We start from the raw sequence: 23523 nt of genomic DNA on the forward strand, positions 1-23523 counted from the left end.
AGGGTTAAAATTTCAAAAATATTATTAATATTTGATATGTATATTTCAGGCTGAAGAAGCTTTAAAAGATTGACTCATTTAAAGTGGAAAAAATATTAACATTTTACAGCAGTTTTTGGCAAGGGGCTGTTTTCTGCCACGAAGAACACTTTAGGGACTTTTTTTAAGGGATTCCTGAGGGTTAAGATAAGTAAAGTGACTCTAATTATTATAATTTGATTTATTTCATGTTCGCACTCCGGTCAAAATTCCTCAGCTCCACTCCAATCACGTAGCCTGGTGCAGTAGAACAGTATGTCTGATTTTGCTAAGTACCACCAGAGGAAGCTCACAAGCTACTGGTGGTGCACGTACCAGTCTGAGAAAGATAATGTGGTAGGCTATGTGTAAGTTTGGAGTGCAATGGGCTTTTTTAACGTCATTTACTACACCTATCTACTTAATTTTACCATATTTTGTCATCTTAAATTTAGCAGTTATAAATGTCAAGTTATTGGTGCCCTCTGCTGTCAAGTTTTATAACCTTTTATAAACTTTCTGTATCTACCCATTTCATGTAATTATGGTCTGTAAATTCTCACAAATTTAAAAATGTGCTGATCCATAAACATGATTACTAAACTGCACTATCACAGCTCAGTGACTCTAAAATATAAATCAAATGCAAAAACAATATATACACATTGCTATTATATAGTATTATAATATATATTCGTAGATATGGCCAATTAACCTAGAGGATGTCAGGTTTATACAAAAGGGCAGGCGTGAAACCAATAGCACGACATTAGACGGCGACAAAGCAGTTCAGGTATAGTAGGTCGAGTTTATTGGACAAAGTTCAAACCAGGAAGGCAGTCCGCGTGGCAACAAATCAGGCAAGGAGCAGGCAAACAGGAAGGTCTCAGGTCGAAGGCAGTTTCAGGCAATAATCAGGCAGAGATAAAATAACGCTGGAATACTAGGATTTGACGCTAGACAATCTGGCAGAGGACAAGGGGAAATGGGCCGGTATATAAAGGAGCAGGGTGATTAGCAGATGGGAGACAGGCGTGTGACAGGGGCAGAGCGGATCAGGTGACTCGGAGTGGCAGGTGGAATGACTGACAGGGTCTGAAATGACAGGAGTGTTAGTAACTGGCATGAGACAGACAATGAGAAATGTACTGATTCAAGTTAGATCTGTGACAGAGGACATGTTTTCCAGCTGCGACTCCTTTTCACACATTGGATGGAACAAAAAGTCATACCAATTTTGTGTGATCTTGTTTTGTAAATAATTGTATTAACTACCCACAGGGTGGCGCTACAGTACTGCTTTAGAAACCAACAACAGCTACAAGAAGTCCGTCATACCAGATTCAACAAAAGCCATGTTAAATACTGTCTTCATTACCCATATAGTGTGTTTTCATTTCATGCTTTTATTGTATTGTGATTCATGGAATGTCTTTTTAAACTGCACAGTAAAACTAAAAACTTTTTTATTTTTCATATAGGTGTACAGTACATGGTTATTACAATAACAATTCTGATTCTATTCTCTCATAGTCTCTCAGCAGTTAATTGATTTCACCTGCTGTCAAGTGTCACAGCTCAGTTACTCCCCACATCTCTTGTAGCTCCTCTCTCAGCCCTTGGTATTTCCCAAGCTTTTTACCCATATACTAATATTGGATATATAAATATGGTATAGTAATTGTGCTTGTGTAGTTGAGATTTAAAAGTTTAATTTGTAATTGTATAAATAGATGCCTTGTCTTGCACCTCTGGACATATTCAAAAGGTCAGCTCGTCATCAAGCTCTGCTGAAGCCTGATAACGAGCGGTTCATCTGAATCAGGTGTGTTGGAGCAGGGCAACATCTAAAACATGGGTTGGGAAACACTGCTCTAGTTAATGACTTGTCTTTTCAGCATGAACATTACATAACATTATGAAACATACTGCACATAGACTAAGTATGCATTTACTAATAATCCAATGTTTGATGAACATCAACACTCATATAAAATCACTGTTGTAGAATAGACAGGCTGTTTACCATGTCTCCCCAAACATTTGTTTCATCCACTTTCTACTGCATATCCTAGTTCCCCCTAATGTAGTTTGGACTTTTAAGTCCCTCTGTGCTGCATTTTGTTATTGTACATTTAGCAGTTATACATTAGAAGCACTGAATTACTTTTCTTTTGAATACATTTTGACTAGACTTTCTTTTGACTTATTTATCAGCATTTATTTATCCATAGAGGTTATTCTAACTATTTTGCATAGCAAATCTCCTCTACCATATTTTTTGACTTGAAATGTAAATTGGAATCTGAAAACTAGAGGCAGTGAACATCCACTGAGCAGCTCCTGGGGACCCTCTTCAGATGGAATGTGAGTGTCTTGAAATCAACACTTCCACAGTATGGGTACAATATCTAAACCAAATCATTACTGTCAGTGTATTTAGAACCATAGACAGCAATGCGATGACACAATGATGTTTCAGTGTCCTTCTAATTATATGAAAGCATAATGCATTATTTAATGGTTTGTCACTCAAAAACACCAGTGAAGAGAAGAAAAAAAAAATCAGAAACCTAAATGTAAAAACAGAATAACTGTACACAATAGTAAAGGATGTCTATTGTATTAGCTGTACTGCAATCTATTTTGATACATCATTAAATACACAGCATACAACTTTCAACTTTATGAACATTGTAATTGGTTGCAGTCATTCATTTGTACTTAAAGCTGCAGTACTTAACCTTTTTTTGTTGCTGATTATCATCTGCCTCTCTTTAGTTGTCATGAATAGAAATGATCTCACATTTGAATGCTGTCTCCATCTAAAAATGGGCTCTGTCAAGCAATACTATCAGACCTAACTGAGGGAACGTTTGTGTGTATATATTGCAATGTGAGGACATGAAGCGTTTATACAATTTAAAGTGTTGAATGACCAATTTTAATTGAGAAGTAGAATTCACTTAAAGTTTTCATGGATACATTTTTTTATTTGAATTCATCCTACAACCTCTTTGCAGCAGTCTCATTTTATCAGCACATAATTTCTGTTGCCACAGTCTGTACTCTGTTTCGGGCACCCTGCATCTCACCATTAGACGTCTAATTCTGACACAGTTCACCTTTAAGTCCCTAAGTGGAGCTGTCCCACATTATATTATTTACTTCATTATACCATATAAACTTCCAAGAATACTCCCCCCCAACAATAACAATTATGTCGAAGCATAAATTGTATTCATTTGACCAAGATTCTATTTCATATTTTAGGTCTCAGGGTCCCCACCACCCAACATTTAAAGTTAGGGATGGTTCTGTCAGAATACTTACCAAGCACGAGAGAAACAGGTCAATCTTGGAAAGGCTTGTTGATATGTGGCAGGAACTAAGTATGTAAAGGATGTAGTAACCTTCCAGTTCCAGAGGCATGACCAACGGCTGTAGATCAAAATGCCTCTGCATTGACCTAAAAACAATCACAGTAGTGATCTGGATGATGTATGCAGAACAATGAAGAGCATAAATTCGCTTGTTGTTGTCTAGGAGTGATGGCTATCTAGTAATGGTGTGTAATGATGGGGGAGCTCAGGGAGGATTCACATACAATGAAAAAACAACTGTTCACAATATTGCATCATGATATCACATGTATACTTAATAATACTATATATGATGCAAAATTAATGTATTAAAGGGACAATCTGTAGTATTTATGGGTTTATATAACCCAAAATCCACTTTTTTATACATATGATGTGCTCCTGCTTTGTCTAGTCGCTGTATAATAGTTGTTGTTTCATTTTCGTAGTGTGTCACAAAGTCATGTAAAATAACATGGTCGCGGGCCGCGGTCGCATAGCCACTGTTAGCAGCGAGATGCCATGTTTCTACCGGAGCCTGTAAGTACAAACGCGAGAGAACAAAACAAGCGTCTCTTTACTTGTAGCGGAAGTCCCGCCTCCACTCTCTCCGCTTCGTCTGCTACGGCCGCGGTAGCTCGCCCTCTCCCTCGCCTCACGAACCTCATTTGCTGACACAGAGAAAGACAACGAGGACGACATTTGACCGGCTGCGGATACCGTAGCGCTCAGGGAAGGGAGGGGGTGAGCAGAGCAGCAGGTCTTTGTTGTAAATTTCAGCCTCTCCTCTAGATGGCACCATAAACTACTTATTTCCCCTTTAATATCAAAAACAGATTAAAATTACATAAATATTTGTGTGGACAACTGTAATTAAAATTCGTACCAGGAACCATTTCGGCCACTGCCATTCGTGGCTCGGGCCCTAATAAGCGTATTTATATAGTTATTGAATGTTGGGATAATTATGACAAAATGTCTTTACTGTTATAAAACACATTGCTAGCAAACATATATTATATTCTATCACCTCGCTGGCAGCTGTGCCTCAGCTACACACTGTGTTGTTGCAACAAAAGAAGGTGAGGTTGTGGGCCATATTTTCATTATAACATGATATCAAATGGGGGGCTTCATGCAATCGATTGGGGCGCCGCCAGTTTAAGACCCCTGCTGTAGACTGTGCCTACCCAAAAAAAATTTTGTTTATCCAATTTCTTCTACTTTAATTTTTCCACTTTCGAGCATTACTGCAGATACTACCTTGTACATAATTCAGTCTGTATATTTATGATTTTACTAATTTCTAATATAAACGAAAAAAAATCATATTATTTTAAGATTAACTCATCACTTCACCACATGGAGTGGGAGTGAAGTATTGTTTTTTGTGGCTCTGTGTCACTAGAGGCTTGTTGCGTGAATGAAGTCTGCCATATTTGATTGCCTTGTTTTAATAGTAGTAGAAATGCAGCATTGTTTTTCCCGTACGTCTTAGCTAGCTTAACATGCATGAAGAAAGTATGATTTTTGCTCCAAAAATTTCACAAGGTGCGTAAGACGTCACTTTGATAAGTGAAGTCCACCTCTTTGAATATCTCATCAAATAATGTCCTGACATGTCACACGTCACTTGTATGTGCCACAAATCGCTTGCAAATGTGCTTGTTGTTTGTCATCACCTGGAATGCTGTAAAACTGGTGAGTCATCTGTCCTCTTCATTCATTTATAACATCTACTCATCTTGACGCAACAAAAACAATCTCTGTGCGTAATTTAACTTAAGATTTTTTAAGCATTAATGGATGTTGAATTAAAAAGAATTGCACCACAAGGACACAACATGGAATACCTTAAAGCTGTAGCTATGTTAGTAACTGTATAAAGTCGAAGTTGAGATTATTTGCAGGTTTCAAGATTGATTTTGGTGTCAATTTGGTTTAAAGAACAATATCATACACTTTTACTCTATCCCAATGACTGAATCTTAATCTTAAAATAAAATGTCTGAGTAAATATTACAGAGGTGAAATCAGAGAAAAAGTAAGAATGTGACATTATGAAAATGTTAAGTGCTATCACAATTTTAAAAGTCCTGAATATTAACATATCATTTGGCTTCAGAAATGTTTTGGTTCCATTTTTATTCATTTTAGTTTTTCAGTTATAGGTCATTTGTCAGGGGTTCAAACTCCGACTTGACAATATCCTGGAAAATATAGGGCACTATAACTAAATATAGAATCTTCAAAGTAAGGACAAGAGGTTACAAAGTGTTTATATTTACTATTTTAGGCACACAGTTGTAAACATAAACACTGGAAAAATGTAGGTGTGTTGAGGAGTGTTTGGACGTTGTGGTTTGATGTTGTGGAAAGAAAAGGACATGACGTTATGACTGATGAAAAAAATGACACACCCGATCATTGATGTAATTAGATGTGTATCAGTCATAGCTGTATTCATCACCTTCACAATATATAGAGTGTCTCTGTGCTGTAGGATTTAGTAACAAATCTGCAGTCATGATGAAGCTACTTCTTTCGCTGACTCTCATCTGGGCTCTCTCCAGCACAAGTAAGTTTACATTTTTACTACAGTATTATTACAATAGCTACAACAGAATGTGTTTGAATTTAAGTAAAAGTATCCAGGGGTGATTATCGCAGAGTATTTAAAACATTACATCAACGAAAAGCCAGTTTGTAATTTCATAGTCTTGAAAATATTGCGAGGCATGGGACACACTGTCTCAATATCAACAAACAGCAAAGACAGAAAACCAAACAGACCCAACAAGGTCAGTGGTTAGTGACCAATGTTAGGTGATCACCGGGGCATCACAGGCTTAAGAGAGGAAGTTCATGACACATTACAGAATAACCAGAACCCGTCTAAACATTTATCAAACAGATGAGATACTTAAAAGTAAAGTAGCGTGGGGTGACATATTAAACCAAATTAAAACATTACAAATACTATGTTTTAAAATCAGTTTTAAAAGTGACCATATGCATCTTTTTGAGCCTTGATGAAAGTCCTGTCATTTTGAAGACTCGTTTCTTATCATGTTCTTATTTTTACCACATTGCAGCTCAGCTCTTGTGTGTCAGACTTGCACAGATGATTAATGTATGAGCACCATGCCACTAACATGTTCCACAGAGACAATGTGTATAACTTCTACCCTTGAAGGTATTATTTTCAACACATCATTTATCATTTTTCAGTGAATATTACAAATGCTGCCGCAACTACAACAGCTGCCGCAACTACAACAACTGCTGCAGCAACTACAACTGCTGCCGCAACTACAACTGCTGCCGCAACTACAACAACTGCTGCCGCAACTACAACTGCTGCCCCAACTACAACTGCTGCCACAACTACAACAACTGCTGCTGCAACTACAACTGCTGCCGCAACTACAACTGCAGCCACAACTACAACTGCTGCTCCAACTACAACAAGTACTGCTCCAACTACGACAACTACTGCTCCAACTACAACAACTGCTGCAACTACAACTGCTGCCCCAACTACAACTGCTGCCGCAACTACAACTGCTGCCGCAACTACAACTGCTGCCCCAACTACAACAACTGCTGCCGCAACTACAACAACTGCTGCCGCAACTACAACTGCTGCCGCAACTACAACAACTGCTGCTGCAACTACAATGGCTTCACAAACTTCCACTGCTCTCCCAATGACAACTACTGCTGCTCCAACTACAGCTGCTGCCTCAACTACAACTGCCGCCCCAACTACAACAGCTACAGCAACTACAACTGCTGCCCCAACTACAGCTGCTTCATCAACAACAGCTGCTTCCCCAACTTCAACTGCTGACGCAACTACAACTGCTGGTGCAACTACAACTGCTGCCCCAACTACCACTGCTGCAACTACAACGGCTTCACCAACTTCAATTGCTGGCGCAACTACGACTGCTGGCGCAACTACGACTGCTGGCGCAACTACAACTGCTGGCGCAACGACAACTGCTGCCACAACTACAACTGCTGCAATTACAACGGCTTCACCAACTTCCACTGCTCTCCCAACGACAACTACTGCTGCTCCCACTACATCTGCCTCAACCACAGCTGCTGCCTCTACAACAACTACTGCTCCAACTACAACAACTGCTGCCACAACTACAACTGCTGCCGCAACTACAACTGCTGCCCCAACTACAACAACTGCTGCCGCAACTACAACTGCTGCCGCAACTACAACAACTGCTGCTGCATCTACAACGGCTTCACCAACTTCCACTGCTCTCCCAATGACAACAACTGCTGCCCCAACTACAGCTGCTTCATCAACAACAGCTGCTTCCCCAACTTCAACTGCTGGCGCAACTACAACTGCTGGCGCAACTACAACTGCTGGTGCAACTACAACTGCTGCCCCAACTACCACTGCTGCAACTACAACGGCTTCACCAACTTCAATTGCTGGCGCAACTACGACTGCTGGCGCAACTACAACTGCTGCCCCAACTACAACTGCTGGCGCAACTACAACTGCTGCCCCAACTACCACTGCTGCAACTACAACGGCTTCACCAACTTCAACTGCTGGCGCAACTGCGACTGCTGGTGCAACTACAACTGCTGGCGCAACTACAACTGCTGCCCCAACTACAACTGCTGCCCCAACTACAACGGCTTCACCAACTTCCACTGCTCTCCCAACGACAACTACTGCTGCTCCAACTACATCTGCCTCAACCACAGCTGCTGCCTCAACTACAACAGCTGCCCCAACTACAACTGCTACAGCAACTACAGCTGCTGCCCCAACTACAACTGCTTCTTCAACAACAGCTGCTTCCCCAACTTCGACTGCTGCCTCAACTACAACTCCTGCAGCAACTACAACTGCTTCACCAACTACAACTGCTTCCCCAACCTCAACCCAACCCAACCCAACTACTACTACCTCCAGTTCTGCTTGTTGTATCAGACTGGGTATGATTCATCTTCTCTTAGGTCTTGTTGTATTCACTCTATTTTAGAATATTTACATCTATGAATGACCACTGAAGCCACCAATTGACTGTGAGGTGATTTTTTTAATTAGCCTTATTGCCATCTTTAGGTGGTGGTTGTGTGAAGTAGAAGTTTTAGTCAAAAGTCTGAAAGTCTGGGTGAAACTGAATTTGCTGAAGATGACACCAATACAATACTTCGTACAGAAATACTTTCACTTGAACTTAACTAATTTAAACATTATATAACTTTACATGTACTTACTGTTATTCACTTTTCCAATTTTAACTGCTTTTTATGTGTATTTCAAATTACCTGAATATTTTAACATTCCATGTGCTTTAAATTATCTTAATAATTGTACAAATTGGTGTTTAAAACGATATGTGCTATCCAGGGGGCAGGACCTTACTGACAATATATATTGTTTATTTGTTTATATAACTATTTATTGATTGTTGATTTCATTTGTTTGTGAAGAAAAACTTGGTTAAAGTCTCTCTTCTAGCTGGCGAAAAGCACCTTATCTATTCCAGTAACCAAATATATGCTAAGTTTCTATAATAAAACTGATTTAAAAAACACACAAAAAATGCTTTGTGTTTCTTTTTTGACTTGAATTCCCTAAAATGTCCCCTTGTGAAGTTTATACCAAAATAAACAGTAAAGTGAAATCAACACTTACATAGTGTCCTAATCATAAAAAAAATCATGTAATGCAGGATTCAATGATTTGTCACTCAAAACACCAGTGAGAGAATGACTAGGTTCATATATATATATATATATATATATATACATACACATACATATATATATATACATACATACAAATATATATATATACATACATACATATATATATATATACACATACATATATATATACACATACATATATTTATATATATATATATATACATATTGCTATTATAATATATATTCATAGATATGGTCAATAAACCTAGAAGATGTCAGGTTTATACAAAAGAGCAGGCGTGAACCCAATAGCACAACAGATCAGAGGAGACAGAGCAGTTCAGGTATAGTAGGTCGAGTTTATTCGACAAAGTTCAAACCAGGAAGGCAGTCTGCGTGGCAAACAAATCAGGCAAGGAGCAGGCAAACAGGAAGGTCTCAGGTCAAAGGCAGGTTCAGGCAATAATCAGGCAGAGAGAATAACGCTGGAATACTAGGATTTAAAGTTAGACAATCTGGCAGAGGACAAGGGGAAATGGGCCGGTGTATAAAGGGGCAGGGTGATTAGCAGATGGGAGACAGGCGTGTGACAGGGGCAGAGCGGATCAGGTGACTCGGAGTGGCAGGTGGAATGACTGACAGGGTCTGAAATGACAGGAGTGTTAGTAACTGGCATGAGACAGACAATGAGAAATGTACTGATTCAAGTTGGATCTGTGACAGAAGACATGTTTTCCAGCTGCGACTCCTTTTCACACATTGGATGGAACAATCAGTCCATTCAAAATGTACATTTTGTAAATAATTGTATTAACTGCCCACAGGGTGGCGCTACAGTACTGCTTTAGAAACCAACAACAGCTACAAAAATACTGTCTCCATTACCCATATAGTGTGTTTTTCTTTCATGCTTTTATTGTATTGTGATTCATGGAATGTCTTTTTAAACTGCACCGTAAAACTAAAAACTTTTTTATTTTTCATATAGGTGGACAGTACATGGTTATTACAGTAACAATTCTGATTCTATTCTCTCATAGTCTCTCAGCAGGTAATTGATTTCATCTGCTGTCAAGTGTCACAGCTCAGTTACTCCCCACATCTCTTGTAGCTCCTCTCTCAGCGCTTGGTATTTCCCAAGCTTTTTACCCATATACTAATATTGGATATATAAATATGGTGTAGTAACTGTGCGTGTGTAGTTGAGATTTAAGAATTTAAGTTGTAATTATATAAATAGATGCCTTGTCTTGCACCTCTGGACATATTCAAATGGTCAGCTCGTCATCAAGCTCTGCTGAAGCCTGATAACGAGAGGTTCATCTGAATCAGGTGTGTTGGAGCAGGGCAACATCTAAAACATGCAGGGTAGTGTTCCCTGAGGACCAGGGTTGGGAAACACTGCTCTAGTTAATATGACATGTCTTTTCAGCATGAACATTACATAACATAATGAAACATACTGAACATAGACTAAGTATGCATTAACTAATAGGCCAATGTTTGATGTGGCAAGAACATGAACACTCATATAAAATCACTGTTGTAGAATAGACAGGCTGTGTTTACCATGTCGCCCCAAACATTTGTTTCATCCACTTTCTACTGCATATCATAGTTCTAGACATAGACCTTTAAGTCCCTCTGTGCTGTATTTTGTTGTTGTACATTTAGCAGTTATACATTAGAAGCACTGAATTACTTTTCTTTTGAATAGATTTTGACTAGACTTTCTTTTGACTTATTTATCAGCATTTATATATTCATAGAGGTTATTTTAAATATGTTGCATAAAAAAATCTCCTCTGCCATACTTTTTGACTTTTGACTGAATGACAAGTCTTGGACCGGGGCACTGACATAATACCCTAGCACAGTGTTTCTCAATCACTGTATATTTTAGAAATGTCCTCTCTCCAACACATCGGATTCAAATGGTCAGCTTGTCATTAGACAGATAAGACAGATGATGACATTTATTTGACTCAGGTGTGTTGTGTTCATCGTAGGAGGAACCAGACAATGTGTAGAAAACCCACCTGAACAAAGAGTGAATGTACAAACTCGACCTGCTGGACATTGTCCTCCCTAATTAGCCTTGAGTTGGGTATGCAAACTAGTCTGTGTGGTACCTCGCCTACCATTGAAGCAGATGGGCAGGCAGCGATTGGTGCGGCTGCAGTACCTACAATTGTCTCACTCCTAAAGGAAGAAGACAAGAAGCCCTCTCCCAGTCCAGACTGGGAGCTTCTGAGAGTCAGAGCGCCTCATGCTCAGTTGCAATTTGTGATCTTGTTTGTGATTTTTGCCTTGAGTAATGCTGTGTGGCATGTCTTTGAATGTTTAGGCTACATAGAAATTGGGCTCAGATCTTGTCTGGAGATACAAGGTTTAGCAATGCTGTTCCATTCATTAAACTGTCCACAGGGAGGTGCTACTGTGCTGTTACAGTATCCAAAAACATCTACTAGAGTTGCATACCATAACTGTCATTATCCCTGAAGAAAACCCAGGAGTCATTACAGTAACATTACAGATCAAACTACTCATTATAGACAAAAACTTGCTAAAGTAAATTGTTTTAAGTATTTGCATATTCATTGTTTGAAATATTCCAAACCAGTTAAAAATAGGACATTGGGTAGAGGAGAACATAATATCCAGTATTGAAAACAAGGCTGTGTGTTACCTGTATTAATTTAGACTCACTGCCCAGTGTAAACAGTCTGTGAAACTGTAAACTGTCACTGAGGGCAGTGAGTTGCTTGCCATGTGCTCATGGCGAATGATCGAAATATTTTTGGGAATTTTTCTAATATTTGCTTTACAGCTCGAAAAAGGTCACAGCTGTGTTGTATTGTTTGGAACAGCATAGTACATTTGTCTATGTTAATGATAATGCCTCGTTGCACACACAACAATGTATTATGGAGTTCCACAACCACTATAACTCTACTTTTTACCCTACATGCTTCTTCTAGGCAACATTATTATAAAGGACAGCATACATTTCCATTGTTATGTAGATGACACACAGCTTTATTTATCAATGAGGCTGAAACAAGAAAATCAGGTTGTTAAACTCCAGGGATGTCTCATAGACATTAACGTGAGTCTGTAAATTTCTACTTTTAAACTCAGACAAGTCATTATACTTGGCCCTAAACACCATTTAGAGGAAAACATTCTGACCACATTGTCACTTTAGATGACATCACCATGGGTTCCAGTTCCACTGTTAGGAACCAAATTTTTGAAAAAAAAAAAAAAAATGTTGTCACTGAAATGTACAGTTTTGTCCCAGTTTTGGACATTTCAATAATCAATTAAAAAAATATGATTGCACACAGTTAAAGGCACTTTTGTCAAGAAAAACATGTTACATGTCATTGACATTAGGTTTCACAAAATCTCTGTTTGAACCTGGCCACAAGCACGGAAGGCAAACCATAACAAAATTAACCTACTGATTTTTGAATCATGTGATTAAAATGTAATAGAAAAAGCAGCTTCTTATTGCACTTTCTTTTATTTTAATGTAAAGATGACATGTAAAAACTTCACATGCTGAACAAATTGCCTATTAAAAACAGTATTACGAACATACATATATTACATATATTTACAGTATTATGAACATATGCCAAATATTATATTGTTTTTGAGAAAAAAGGCAGTTCACTGTCAAAGTGCATCAGGGCGAATGGATAATTTCCTCAAATTCAAAAATTCATTAAAATTATTCCTTAAGAGTTTTGCAAATATTTTCAATGGATTCTTATTCAGGGCAATGCCAACAATTCTGATAGTAAATTTCAAGTAATTCCGAGATACTTTTAGTTTTTGAGTCTAAAGTCAGTTCACTGTCAAAGTGCATCAGGGCAAATGGATCATTTCCTGAAAATCAAAAATTCATTCAAATTATTCCTTAATAGTTTTGCAAATATTTTCAACTGATCCTTGTTCATGGCGATGCCGACTATTATGATGGTAAATTTCAACTCATTCCGAGATACTTTTTATCTTTGAGTCTAAAGTCAGTTCACTGTCAAAGTGCATCAGAGCAAATGGATCATTTCCTGAATTTCAAAAATTCATTAAAATTATTCCTTAATAGGTTTGCAAATAATTTCAACTGATCCTTGTTCATGGTGATGCCGACTATTATGATGGTAAATTTCAAGTCATTCCAAGATACTTTTTGTTTTTGAGTCTAAAGTCAGTTCACTGTCAAAGTGCATCAGGGCAAATGGATCATTTCCTGAATTTCAAAAATTCATTAAAATTACTCCTTAATAGTTTTGCAAATATTTTATAACTGATCCTTGTTCATGGCGATGCTGACTATTATGATGGTAAATTTCAAGTCATTCCGAGATACTTTTTGTTTTTGAGTCTAAAGTCAGTTCACTGTCAAAGTGCATCAGGGCAAATGGATCATTTCCTGAAAATCAAAAATTCATTCAAATTATTCCTTAATAGTTTTGCAAATATTTTCAATGGATTCTTGTTCAGGGCGATGTCGTCTGTTATGATTGTAAATGTTAAGTCATTCTGAGATACTTTTTGTTTTTGAGAAGAAAGTCAGCTCACTGTCAAAGTGTATCAGGGCAAATTGATCATTTGCTGAATTTCAAAAATTCATTAAAATTACTCCTTAATAGTTTTGCAAATATTTTATAACTGATCCTTGTTCATGGCGATGCTGACTATTATGATGGTAAATTTCAAGTCATTCCGAGATACTTTTTGTTTTTGAGTCTAAAGTCAGTTCACTGTCAAAGTGCATCAGGGCAAATGGATCATTTCCTGAAAATCAAAAATTCATTCAAATTATTCCTTAATAGTTTTGCAAATATTTTCAACTGATCCTTGTTCATGGCGATGCCGACTATTATGATGGTAAATTTCAACTCATTCCGAGATACTTTTTGTTTTTGAGTCTAAAGTCAGTTCACTGTCAAAGTGCATCAGAGCAAATGGATCATTTCCTGAATTTCAAAAATTCATTAAAATTATTCCTTAATAGGTTTGCAAATAATTTCAACTGATCCTTGTTCATGGTGATGCCGACTATTATGATGGTAAATTTCAAGTCATTCCGAGATATTTTTTTGTTTTTGAGTCTAAAGTCAGTTCACTGTCAAAGTGCATCAGGGCAAATGGATCATTTCCTGAATTTCAAAAATTCATTAAAATTATTCCTTAAGAATTTTGCAAATATTTTCAACTGATCCTTGTTCAGGGTGATGCATACTATTATGATGGTAAATTTCAAGTCATTCAGAGATACTTTTTGTTTTTAAGAAGAAAGTCAGCTCACTGTCAAAGTGCATCAGGGCAAATGGATCATTTCCTGAATTTCAAAAATTCATTAAAATTATTGATTAAGACGTTTGCAAATATTTACAATGGATTCTTGTTCATGGCAATGCCGACTATTATGATGGTAAATTTCAACTCATTCGGATATACTTTTTGTTTTTGGGAAGAAAGTCAGCTCACTGTCAAAGTGCATCAGGGCAAATGGATCATTTCCTGAATTCCAAAAATTAATTAAAATTATTCCTTAAGAGGTTTGCTAATATTTTCAATGGATCCTTGTTCAGGGCGATGCCAACAATTCTGATGGTAAATTTCAACTCATTCAGAGAAACTTTTTGTTTTTGAGACTAAAGTCAGTTCACTGTCAAAGTGCAGCAGGGCAAATGGGTCATTTCCTTAATTTCAGGAAAAAAGTGCTGTTTATTAAAAAAAACACCTTAATACTGTTGAAATTCTGCTGTAAATTCACAGTAATTATTTACAGTGTGCAAGAGGCAGACACCCTCTCTGTATTTAAAGTTAGGCTTAAAACCTTCCTTTTTGATAAAGCTTATAGTTGAGGCACCTCTTATTTAGGCTGCTACAGACATACAGACTGCTGGGGGAACTCTTTTGGTGCACTAACACTTTCTTCCTATTCAGGGTATGATTATGACATTATAACATGACTTCAACCTTGGCCAGTCTTCCCTTTTCGTGCCTCCAGCTGGTTCAAAATGCAGTTGACAAACACTCCAAGGTGCAAACACATCACATCACCCCCGTTTTATATGAACTCCATTGACTGCTGGTTAATTTTTATAATTCATTGTAAGATTTTCCTTTTTGTTTTCAAAGCCATTAACAGCCTATAGCTCTCCATTCTCTCCATTGATGCCAAAAATTGCTCATCGGGTGTTTGTCCCACATAAAGTGCCTTAACATTGTGTTGTGATATAGTGCTACAAAATTATATGAAAATGACTAAATGAACTTAATGAGTCATCTCATTTGTTTCCTGCTGGCCCACTGATATGATGTGGATTAAGCAGCAGTAATTACAAAATTAGGTGTTACCATCCACACCTGTTTGGTATTGCTCTGTTGATTGTCTTGTCATTGCTGTGGTGTGAGCACATAATCCACTCTGTTTTTTGTTAGGGCACATGTTACTCAGCAAATCCATGATTATGACGTGGTTTGATTGGCTGCAATATACATGCAATGAATACACAAACTGCTTTGACAGGAAAATCACGCTGAACATACTTGTGAACCTTGCAATAATACACCAGGTGTGGCATTTTCTTAGAACCTTAGATTATCCCTTAATTCTGAAGTCAGAGCATAAACTTGTTGTCTTATTTTGTGTTTCCTCTTTCAATCCAAGTACTCTGATAGTGAATCTCCTGGACCGGCCCTCCAGGTCCATCAACTAAGCATCCATTTGAATGTGGAGTTTGAGCATCTCAGCGGCAGTCTCCTCGTTAACCTGTGATCGAATAGAGTCCCTAATGCCCATCAGTTGGACAATGATGTCTTTCCTGAATTTGTGCAGTTCTTTCAGTATTAGGTCCACTCTCGCCCCGCTAGCTTGTTCTGTTCCATCTGTTAGCATATTGTTGTCTAGTCTCCGTCTCCCTTGTGTAATTCATGCTGCAAAGTTCTTCTAACATTCTTTACATTTGTCATCTTCTTACCTCTCAGTGTCACTGAAGTCTGTAAATTTGTCACTATTTTAAATTAAAATGTCCAGATTGCATTTGCCTATGATGCCCATCCTCTCCCTTATTTTGCATTTCATTTACTTCTTTTGATATTATTTTGTTTATTTTGTGTCTGTGGTTTAATAAACGGTACTTTGGAACTGAGACTGCAGAGGTCAAGTTATGGAGCTAGACCAGTGACAGAAAACTGAGGTATTGAAAATAAATATTGGCATTGAAAATTAATATTGGCAAGTTATGTCACAGGAACAAATTTTCAACTGAAAGATAAAGCACAAACATGAAAAAAAATACAATCTCACAATCATTTTTTTTTATTTCATCTTTATATGCATAATTATGTTATTATGATTATTTTTTTTTAATTTCAATCTTTAGATTTCTTCCTTGATGTCTGTCTTTCATATCAAGTGACCTTCCATGCATGCTGTCTCCTGGCTCCTGGACATTTCTGGGTTTAAGTCAGTTGCTTGGCAGCGGTGATTTAGTTAATAATTGTACTGCTTTATTTCATATAGGAAGCCTGTAGTGGCTCTAAACAGCTTTGTTGTCCTTTTCTACCATTTCCAATCTACCACTATTGTGATTTTGTAGTTATCCCTCTGAGATAATTTCGAGACACCCCTGTTATGAAAGACCTTTTGTTTTGCATTCAATTATTTGCTATGAAGTGTTCTGAACCAAAATTACTGATCAACATAAACAATACACCTTAATAACATCATTTTCTCTCTGTGGATCCTGTTTTCACAGCCTCACGTTAAAAATAGATTTCCACCCAGTGTTATTAGTTTAACATCAGAAGGTGTGGCAATCTTTCAGAACAATCTCCAGTACAACACATCTCCAACCAATCCTGTCTGACACCCTTTATCCAAATTAAAGTGAAACCTAAGGAAATCCCAAGGCATTTGAGAAAACAAAAAGTAAACACACCTTTTTTTAACGAATAAAACAGCCTTTATTTTTTATTGTCTTATTTCCATTTAATAGTACACAATGACATTTCCCAACACAGAATTGTCTGTGATCATTAAAAAGCAATATCATATATGAGCTGAGGGTGTCTGTGTGAAAAATGCTGTCAATGCAGGAGCAGGAGCTGTGGTTATGCATCAGAGCTCATCAACAATACTGCACAATATTATTTAATCTCCAACCAATCCTGTCTGTCACCCTTTAATCAAATTAAAGTGAAACCTTAGGAAATCCCAGGGCATTTGAGACAACAAAAAGTAAACTCACCTTTTTTTCAAACATATAACACAGGTTTCATTGTTTATTGTCTTATTCCCATTTATTAATACACCATGACATTTCCCAGCACAGAAATGTCAGTGATCATTAAAAACAATATCATAATAGAGCCAATAGTGTCTGTGTGAAAAATGCTGTCAATTCAGGAGCAGGAGGTGTGGCAATGCATCAGCGCAGATAAACAATACTGCACAATATTATTTAATCTCTGGCCAATCCTGTATGACGTCTTTGAAGCAAATTCTTTATTGACATGAAAGCATGATTAAGGAGACAACAGGGCAACTGGCACAACAGAAGCAAACAATCATACATAACCCTGAATGTTTCTGCAGTCGCTATTTCCACGTTACAAAACAGGTTTTTGCTGTTGGAGGCTTCACTCGATCAAATGTAGCTGACAGTAACAAAGAACCTGCATGGAGAGGGGTTTAAAACACAAACTGATAGTGTAATACTGTATTATAATCACTTAACAAACTATATTTTGTTGAGTTTGCATCATAACACTATGATCTCTTTTAGAGTCCATCACTTTAGCATTTGAACTTTGTTTCATATGAACCTGAAGCTACACTGAAAATGGCCGACATTGTTTTATTGTTGCTTCCTCTTTGTTATTAGAGCATGTGCTGTTCGAACAATAACAAGCAAAAAGAATGTCACATATTTGTTTGCGTATGCGTGAAAGGTAGATGGAGAGTAGTTAATACACTCATAGACACTATGCATTCCCTAGACTCTAACCTTAACCATCACAAGTTAATGCCTAATTCTAACCCTAAACCCAAGTCTTAACCCTCAGAAAGTCCTTTTAAGGGGTGACAAAACATGAAGTCCTCACTCCCTATGGTTTATAATTCTTTTTGGTCCTCACAATCAGACCCATACAAGAACAACCACTCAAGCTTTGGGGGACCAAAGCTGGTGCTGTTTGACAATGTTTGTACAGAATATAAACACACATGCTTCAGTATAACATTTTAAATATATTACATTTAATGACTCTCAAATTAAATTGTTAAAGAAGAAGATTTTTAAAGTTAAAATTAATTTCACAAGTGAAATTACACCATGTGGGAGTTGTTTGCAAACTGAAATGCTATATACATTTTAAAAGACTTGATCACTTGTATAATATTGTAGCTGTATTAACCCCGGCATCAGGAACATTCGCCATCTTCAAATCCCATCTGAAAACCCACCTTTTTAAACAGGCCTACTCCCTCTAACTCTCTAACTCTCTACCCGTTGCTTGTACCTTTTGTTATTTTTTATTTTGTTGTTGTACGGTGACATTGAGTGTCTTGAAAGGCACCTTAAATATAATGCATTATTATTATTACCTTTTTGTTTACTGGCAGCATTACATAAATTAATGTAACGACATGTACATACTATTAAAATATAAGGACAATAATAATAATAATAATAATAATCATTTTGCCAATTAAAGTTTTCCTTTGTGTTCTCGACTAATTTCTTTACTTCCCACTAGTGTTTTAAAAGGAAAATGTTCCTCTCACCAAGATTCTTAAAAATATTTCAAAACATAGGACCAATAATTTATCAGTCAAAATGAAGACCTAAGGTGCAGCTAAAAAGAAGGTTTTAGTTTTTGTTTCTCTTCTGGGAGCATGGCTAATATGATTAGGCAGCTTGTTGCAGTGGCTTGGAGAATTCAATTTAAAGTGGTGAGGAGTTCCGCTGGTTCTTAGCACACAAGCAAGTTGTAGAAATATTAATGTTCCATACGTCAACACTGACAGCACAAAAAAAGACCGCCTCCTTTGTGGGGGTCATACCCTCATTGTGACTTTTTGCTTTTTTTCTCTTGCCATGCTGACACTCGCACTAAAGCTATACATATTTGCTGCTTCTTGTTTGAAAAAAATATGATCGGGTGTCCGAAACCTTTTTGCGTTTGTGTGTCAGGAGAGAGATTGACAACCGACATGACCCACGTAGAGTACATTTTCAAAAGTCAAAGGATAGATATAAAAATAAACTGCAGCTGTAGGATCAGTACAACAACAGAAGGTGTGGTAATTATGAAAGAACAGCAATGCAACAAAGAACTCTCATAACACCTGTGATTAAAATATGATTTAATGCCTTTGAATTGGAATTCTTTATCTGGCATGAAACAACGGTGATTCAAAAGAATGGCATTCTAACCTTAAACATAAATTACACTGGGAAAACTTTAAACCTGCTTCTTGGTACAATAATGACCACTGTCACTCGTATGTATGTGACAAAGTATACACAGCATCTGACAGTAGATTGATCCTTAATAGCAATATTTAGGCATATTTTAAAATTCCACTAACATATCAAGAATTATATTAACTAAGAGTCTACCGTTTTATCCTCCATATGAGGGACGCAGGGAGCTGGAGTCAAATCCTAGCTGTAGTACATAATAAGTGAAATTACAGAATTATAAAGAGAAAATGGACAATAATTATATTGACTGAAGATCTACATAATACAAACTTTCTGTATGACAGACGCTTTCTGTTAATTTAACATTTGTTGTACTCTTTTGGTTTAAAGATAATAAATATGTGAAAGTTTTCAGTTTTAGCGTTAGATTCATTCCTATAATGTCCCCTAGAAATCTTAAACAACACCGAAACAGCCATTTGCAGTCTTATATGTCTGTAAATGAATGTCTTTTTCTTTTTTTAAAGCGTAATCCATCGTACTTCATCACTAATGAATGAAAAAGGTGTGATGTTTTTTTTGACACTTAAGAGTGACTGGCAACCTTAGGATGTCACTGTAAAAAAAAAAACACGCCCAGTCATTGAAGTTTTCAGTCATACACGTGTTGTGTTGAAAACCTGTACAGCATATAAGCATCTAGGTCGACCTGCATGCAGTTCTCACCTGGATTGTAGATCACGATGAAGCTGCTGCTTTTGTTGACTTTCATCTGGGCTCTTTCCAGTGCAGGTAACTGTTCTAATCTTATTTATACAATTTTCCAACAGCAAATTCGTAAACTGATTTTAATGAAATTAAATATTTCATGGTGATTAAAAACAAAAGAACAAACAAAAAAACACTTGTGTTTTCTTGAAAAACAAAAACATTTCCAGGAAATTAACTCAGAAAATGAGCGAAAAGAAAACATACTGAAAATGTTTCAATAAACAATATACGATTTTGAAATCGATGCCCACATCGGTAGAATAAATAACAGTAATCTGTTTGGTTGGAGGTTAAAGCATTGTACTTTGGTGTGATCAATACAGGTTTGAATGCCATGTTAGACTTTAACATGCAGCTATTTTTTTTGTTATGTCATTGTCTGTAATTTACTGCCTAGTCCTATCTTTTTTAGCCCTAACTCTAACCTCACTAACCCTTGTGTAGTGTAGTGGACAATACTGGTGCACTAAAATCATACCTATGGGTCGTATTCAGGGGTTGTGCCAAAGCGGCCCACAGTTACATTTCAGTTGGGGACAGGTTGAGATGAAACAAGGTCTAAATACTATATGAGTCCAGCCATGGAAAAAAACAGGAACAAGTAGGCTCAGGGGCATTTTGAGTTAATTACATATTCCGTAAAAGCTTTAGATCAATGTCTGACATGTGGAAATCTATTGAGATGTGGCCATCTGAATGTAGGCACTACTCAAAAATTTTAGTAAAATTGCCTCAAAATTTACACCTTCTGGGAGCCAAGAGACAATATCTTCATATGTACATAGATCGACCCCCTCCTGCTCTAGCCGTCAGTGACATCTGATATGCCTTAGCCCGCTGGACATAAGATAGATACATTATTTCTTATATTGAATCAAATCAAATCAAATACATTTAAAGGTGAAGTAAATAGTTTATAGTGACATCTAGAGGAGAGGCTGAAATTTACAACAATGAACTGCTCCTCTGCTCACCCCCTCCCTTCCCTGAGCGCTATGCTATCCTCAGCCGGTCAAATGTCGTCCTCGTCGTCTTTCTCCGTGGTGCGGGCGTACAGTCAGGTACTGGTGCTCCTTTATCCGCTGTAAAAAACGTGTGGTCCTCCATTCTAAACGCGTAAAATGATCCGCTCTCAGCCTCGTCTCGGGCTCGATTTGTTCTCTCGGGTTTGATACAGGCTCACGTAGAAACATGGTGTTTCGCTGCTAAGAGTGGCAATGCAACAGCGGCCCGCGACCATGTTATTTTACATGACTTTTTTAAACACTACGAAAATTAAACAAAAACTATTATACTGTGACTAGACAATGCAGGAGCACATAATATGTATAAAAAAACGGATTTTGGGTTATATAAACCCATAAATACTACTCAGTGTACCTGTGGTGTAGTGTGGATGAAAGTCTGCTGCTGAACTAGCCTACGGTGTCGGGGGCTGACAGCAAGGGGTATATCCGCGAACTTGTCCAATCCTCAACTTTCCAATATACCCAAAGTATACGCACTCGCACCTGCCACTAACTGTTTTAATTAATTATCAATAAATTCGACAAAATAACTGTTAAATATTATGATATAATGCTGACTACACTTTATACATGTTCAAAGTATCCATATAAACTCGATATTGAACACAGAATACCTGAACTCATACATTTCTCTCTAGTTTTTAATAAAACTAGTTAACCTATTATACCTTGTTAAATATTATGAATATTAAAATGCAAACCACACCTGCCATATCTTCAAAGTGTCCAAATTTCATGAAAAAGCATACACTATGTTTATTAAATTTCATGAAAAATGTTCAAACTTTCCATTCAATGCATTAATAAAGAAATGGAGGCTTAACTATTTTTTATATGATGATTAATAAATGTATATTATAATGTAATAAATATTATGAATAAGTGCTAAATAAACCCATGATATCCTCAATGTGTCCAAATGAGCTCAATAATAAAGAAAAAATGCCTTAACTATTTTTTCTGTGTTCACTAATAAGTTAACCAGTTAACTTATTATGTAACTATTACCAATCATAGCCAAAGTAATAATGATTGTACTTGTAGATAGTTGTTACATGAATCATTGTACAACATTTGAAGGCAATATCTCCATCAGTCTGGAAGATAAAGCCGAAAATGTGTTTTTAGCATAATAAATTAATTAATTTGCTAATTAATAATAAAGCTACAAAGATAGGGATAATTCTCAGGTGGTCTGTGATGCCCATGCAAAATTTGAAGCCAATACCTGCAATACTTTGGAAGATACAGGCGAAAATAAGTAGTCAATGTCAACAAATACTTTTCTTTATGATTAGCTGTTTTAAAATATTAAGAGACCCAAGTGATTTAAAGAGGGACATTCAGTGTTACAGGACAACAGAAACAGTATGAACTAAGTCAGGGTCCATCGCATGCATTAGGATTTAATCGTTGATAACATGTCTTAAAATTCTTTTAAACTGCAACCTTGTTGAGATTTTAAGCCTTAACTAATAAATTAAAATTGCAATGTTTTTGTTTTGAATGTGATCAATCCTATGTTTCTCTCCACTTTGCAGCTGGAGCACTTGTGTGTCACACTTGCACAGATGACGATTGTACAAGCACAATGTCACTACCATGTGCCACAGAGAAAATGTGTATAACTGCTGCCATTACAGGTACTTTTGTCAATACATCATTTATTACTATCCATTGACAAACAAGAGTGCTTTGAGAAATATAATTGACAAACTGCACTTTGACTCTACAGCGGTTTCATCTGGAATTCCTGGAACACAAATCTTCAAAGCGTGTGCATCGTCCTCCCTGTGTCCAGTCACAGGTTCCCAGATATTTTCTGGTAACGCGGGTGTTTCGCGTGCACTTGCATCTGCGACGTGCTGCAACACAGATAACTGTAACGCAGACACTCTATCTTGTAAGTACAGGTGGATGATTATCACAATTAATGCTAATGATAAGGAGAGAGATATTATTCTCAATTCTTCATAAACATTATTTCATTGTTTTCTGTTTCAGTCCCCAGTGCTCAACCACCCAACGGCTTACTGTGTTATATATGTGACCCTACCACCTCACTATGCACCACTTCGATACCTTGTACTGGAACAGAGAATCTCTGCTTTCAAGCAAGCCGTGAGTCCCCAACTTATATATTTTAGTAATTTAATAATTTTGGCATCAATTAAGCTGTGTGCTATG

The 23523-nt window shown here is 37.1% G+C and overlaps 1 protein-coding gene across 1 annotated transcript in view; it reads left to right on the forward strand.

Annotated features, from left to right (window-relative positions):
• Positions 1 to 294: 294 nt before the first annotated feature.
• LOC310926175 (uncharacterized protein) overlaps positions 295 to 23523 on the forward strand; it is a gene marked incomplete at both ends in the record, with an annotated part of 68258 nt that continues 45029 nt past the window's right edge. The window contains 2 exons of the mRNA XM_083888275.1: positions 295 to 386; positions 8127 to 8360. Of these exons, the coding sequence (XP_083744401.1) occupies positions 295 to 386; positions 8127 to 8360 (326 nt within the window). The remainder of the gene's footprint in view (positions 387 to 8126; positions 8361 to 23523) is intronic.

The sequence above is a fragment of the Microchirus variegatus genome, assembly GCF_963457635.1.
Source record: "Microchirus variegatus genome assembly, chromosome: 4".
Taxonomy (NCBI): Eukaryota; Metazoa; Chordata; class Actinopteri; order Pleuronectiformes; family Soleidae; genus Microchirus; species Microchirus variegatus.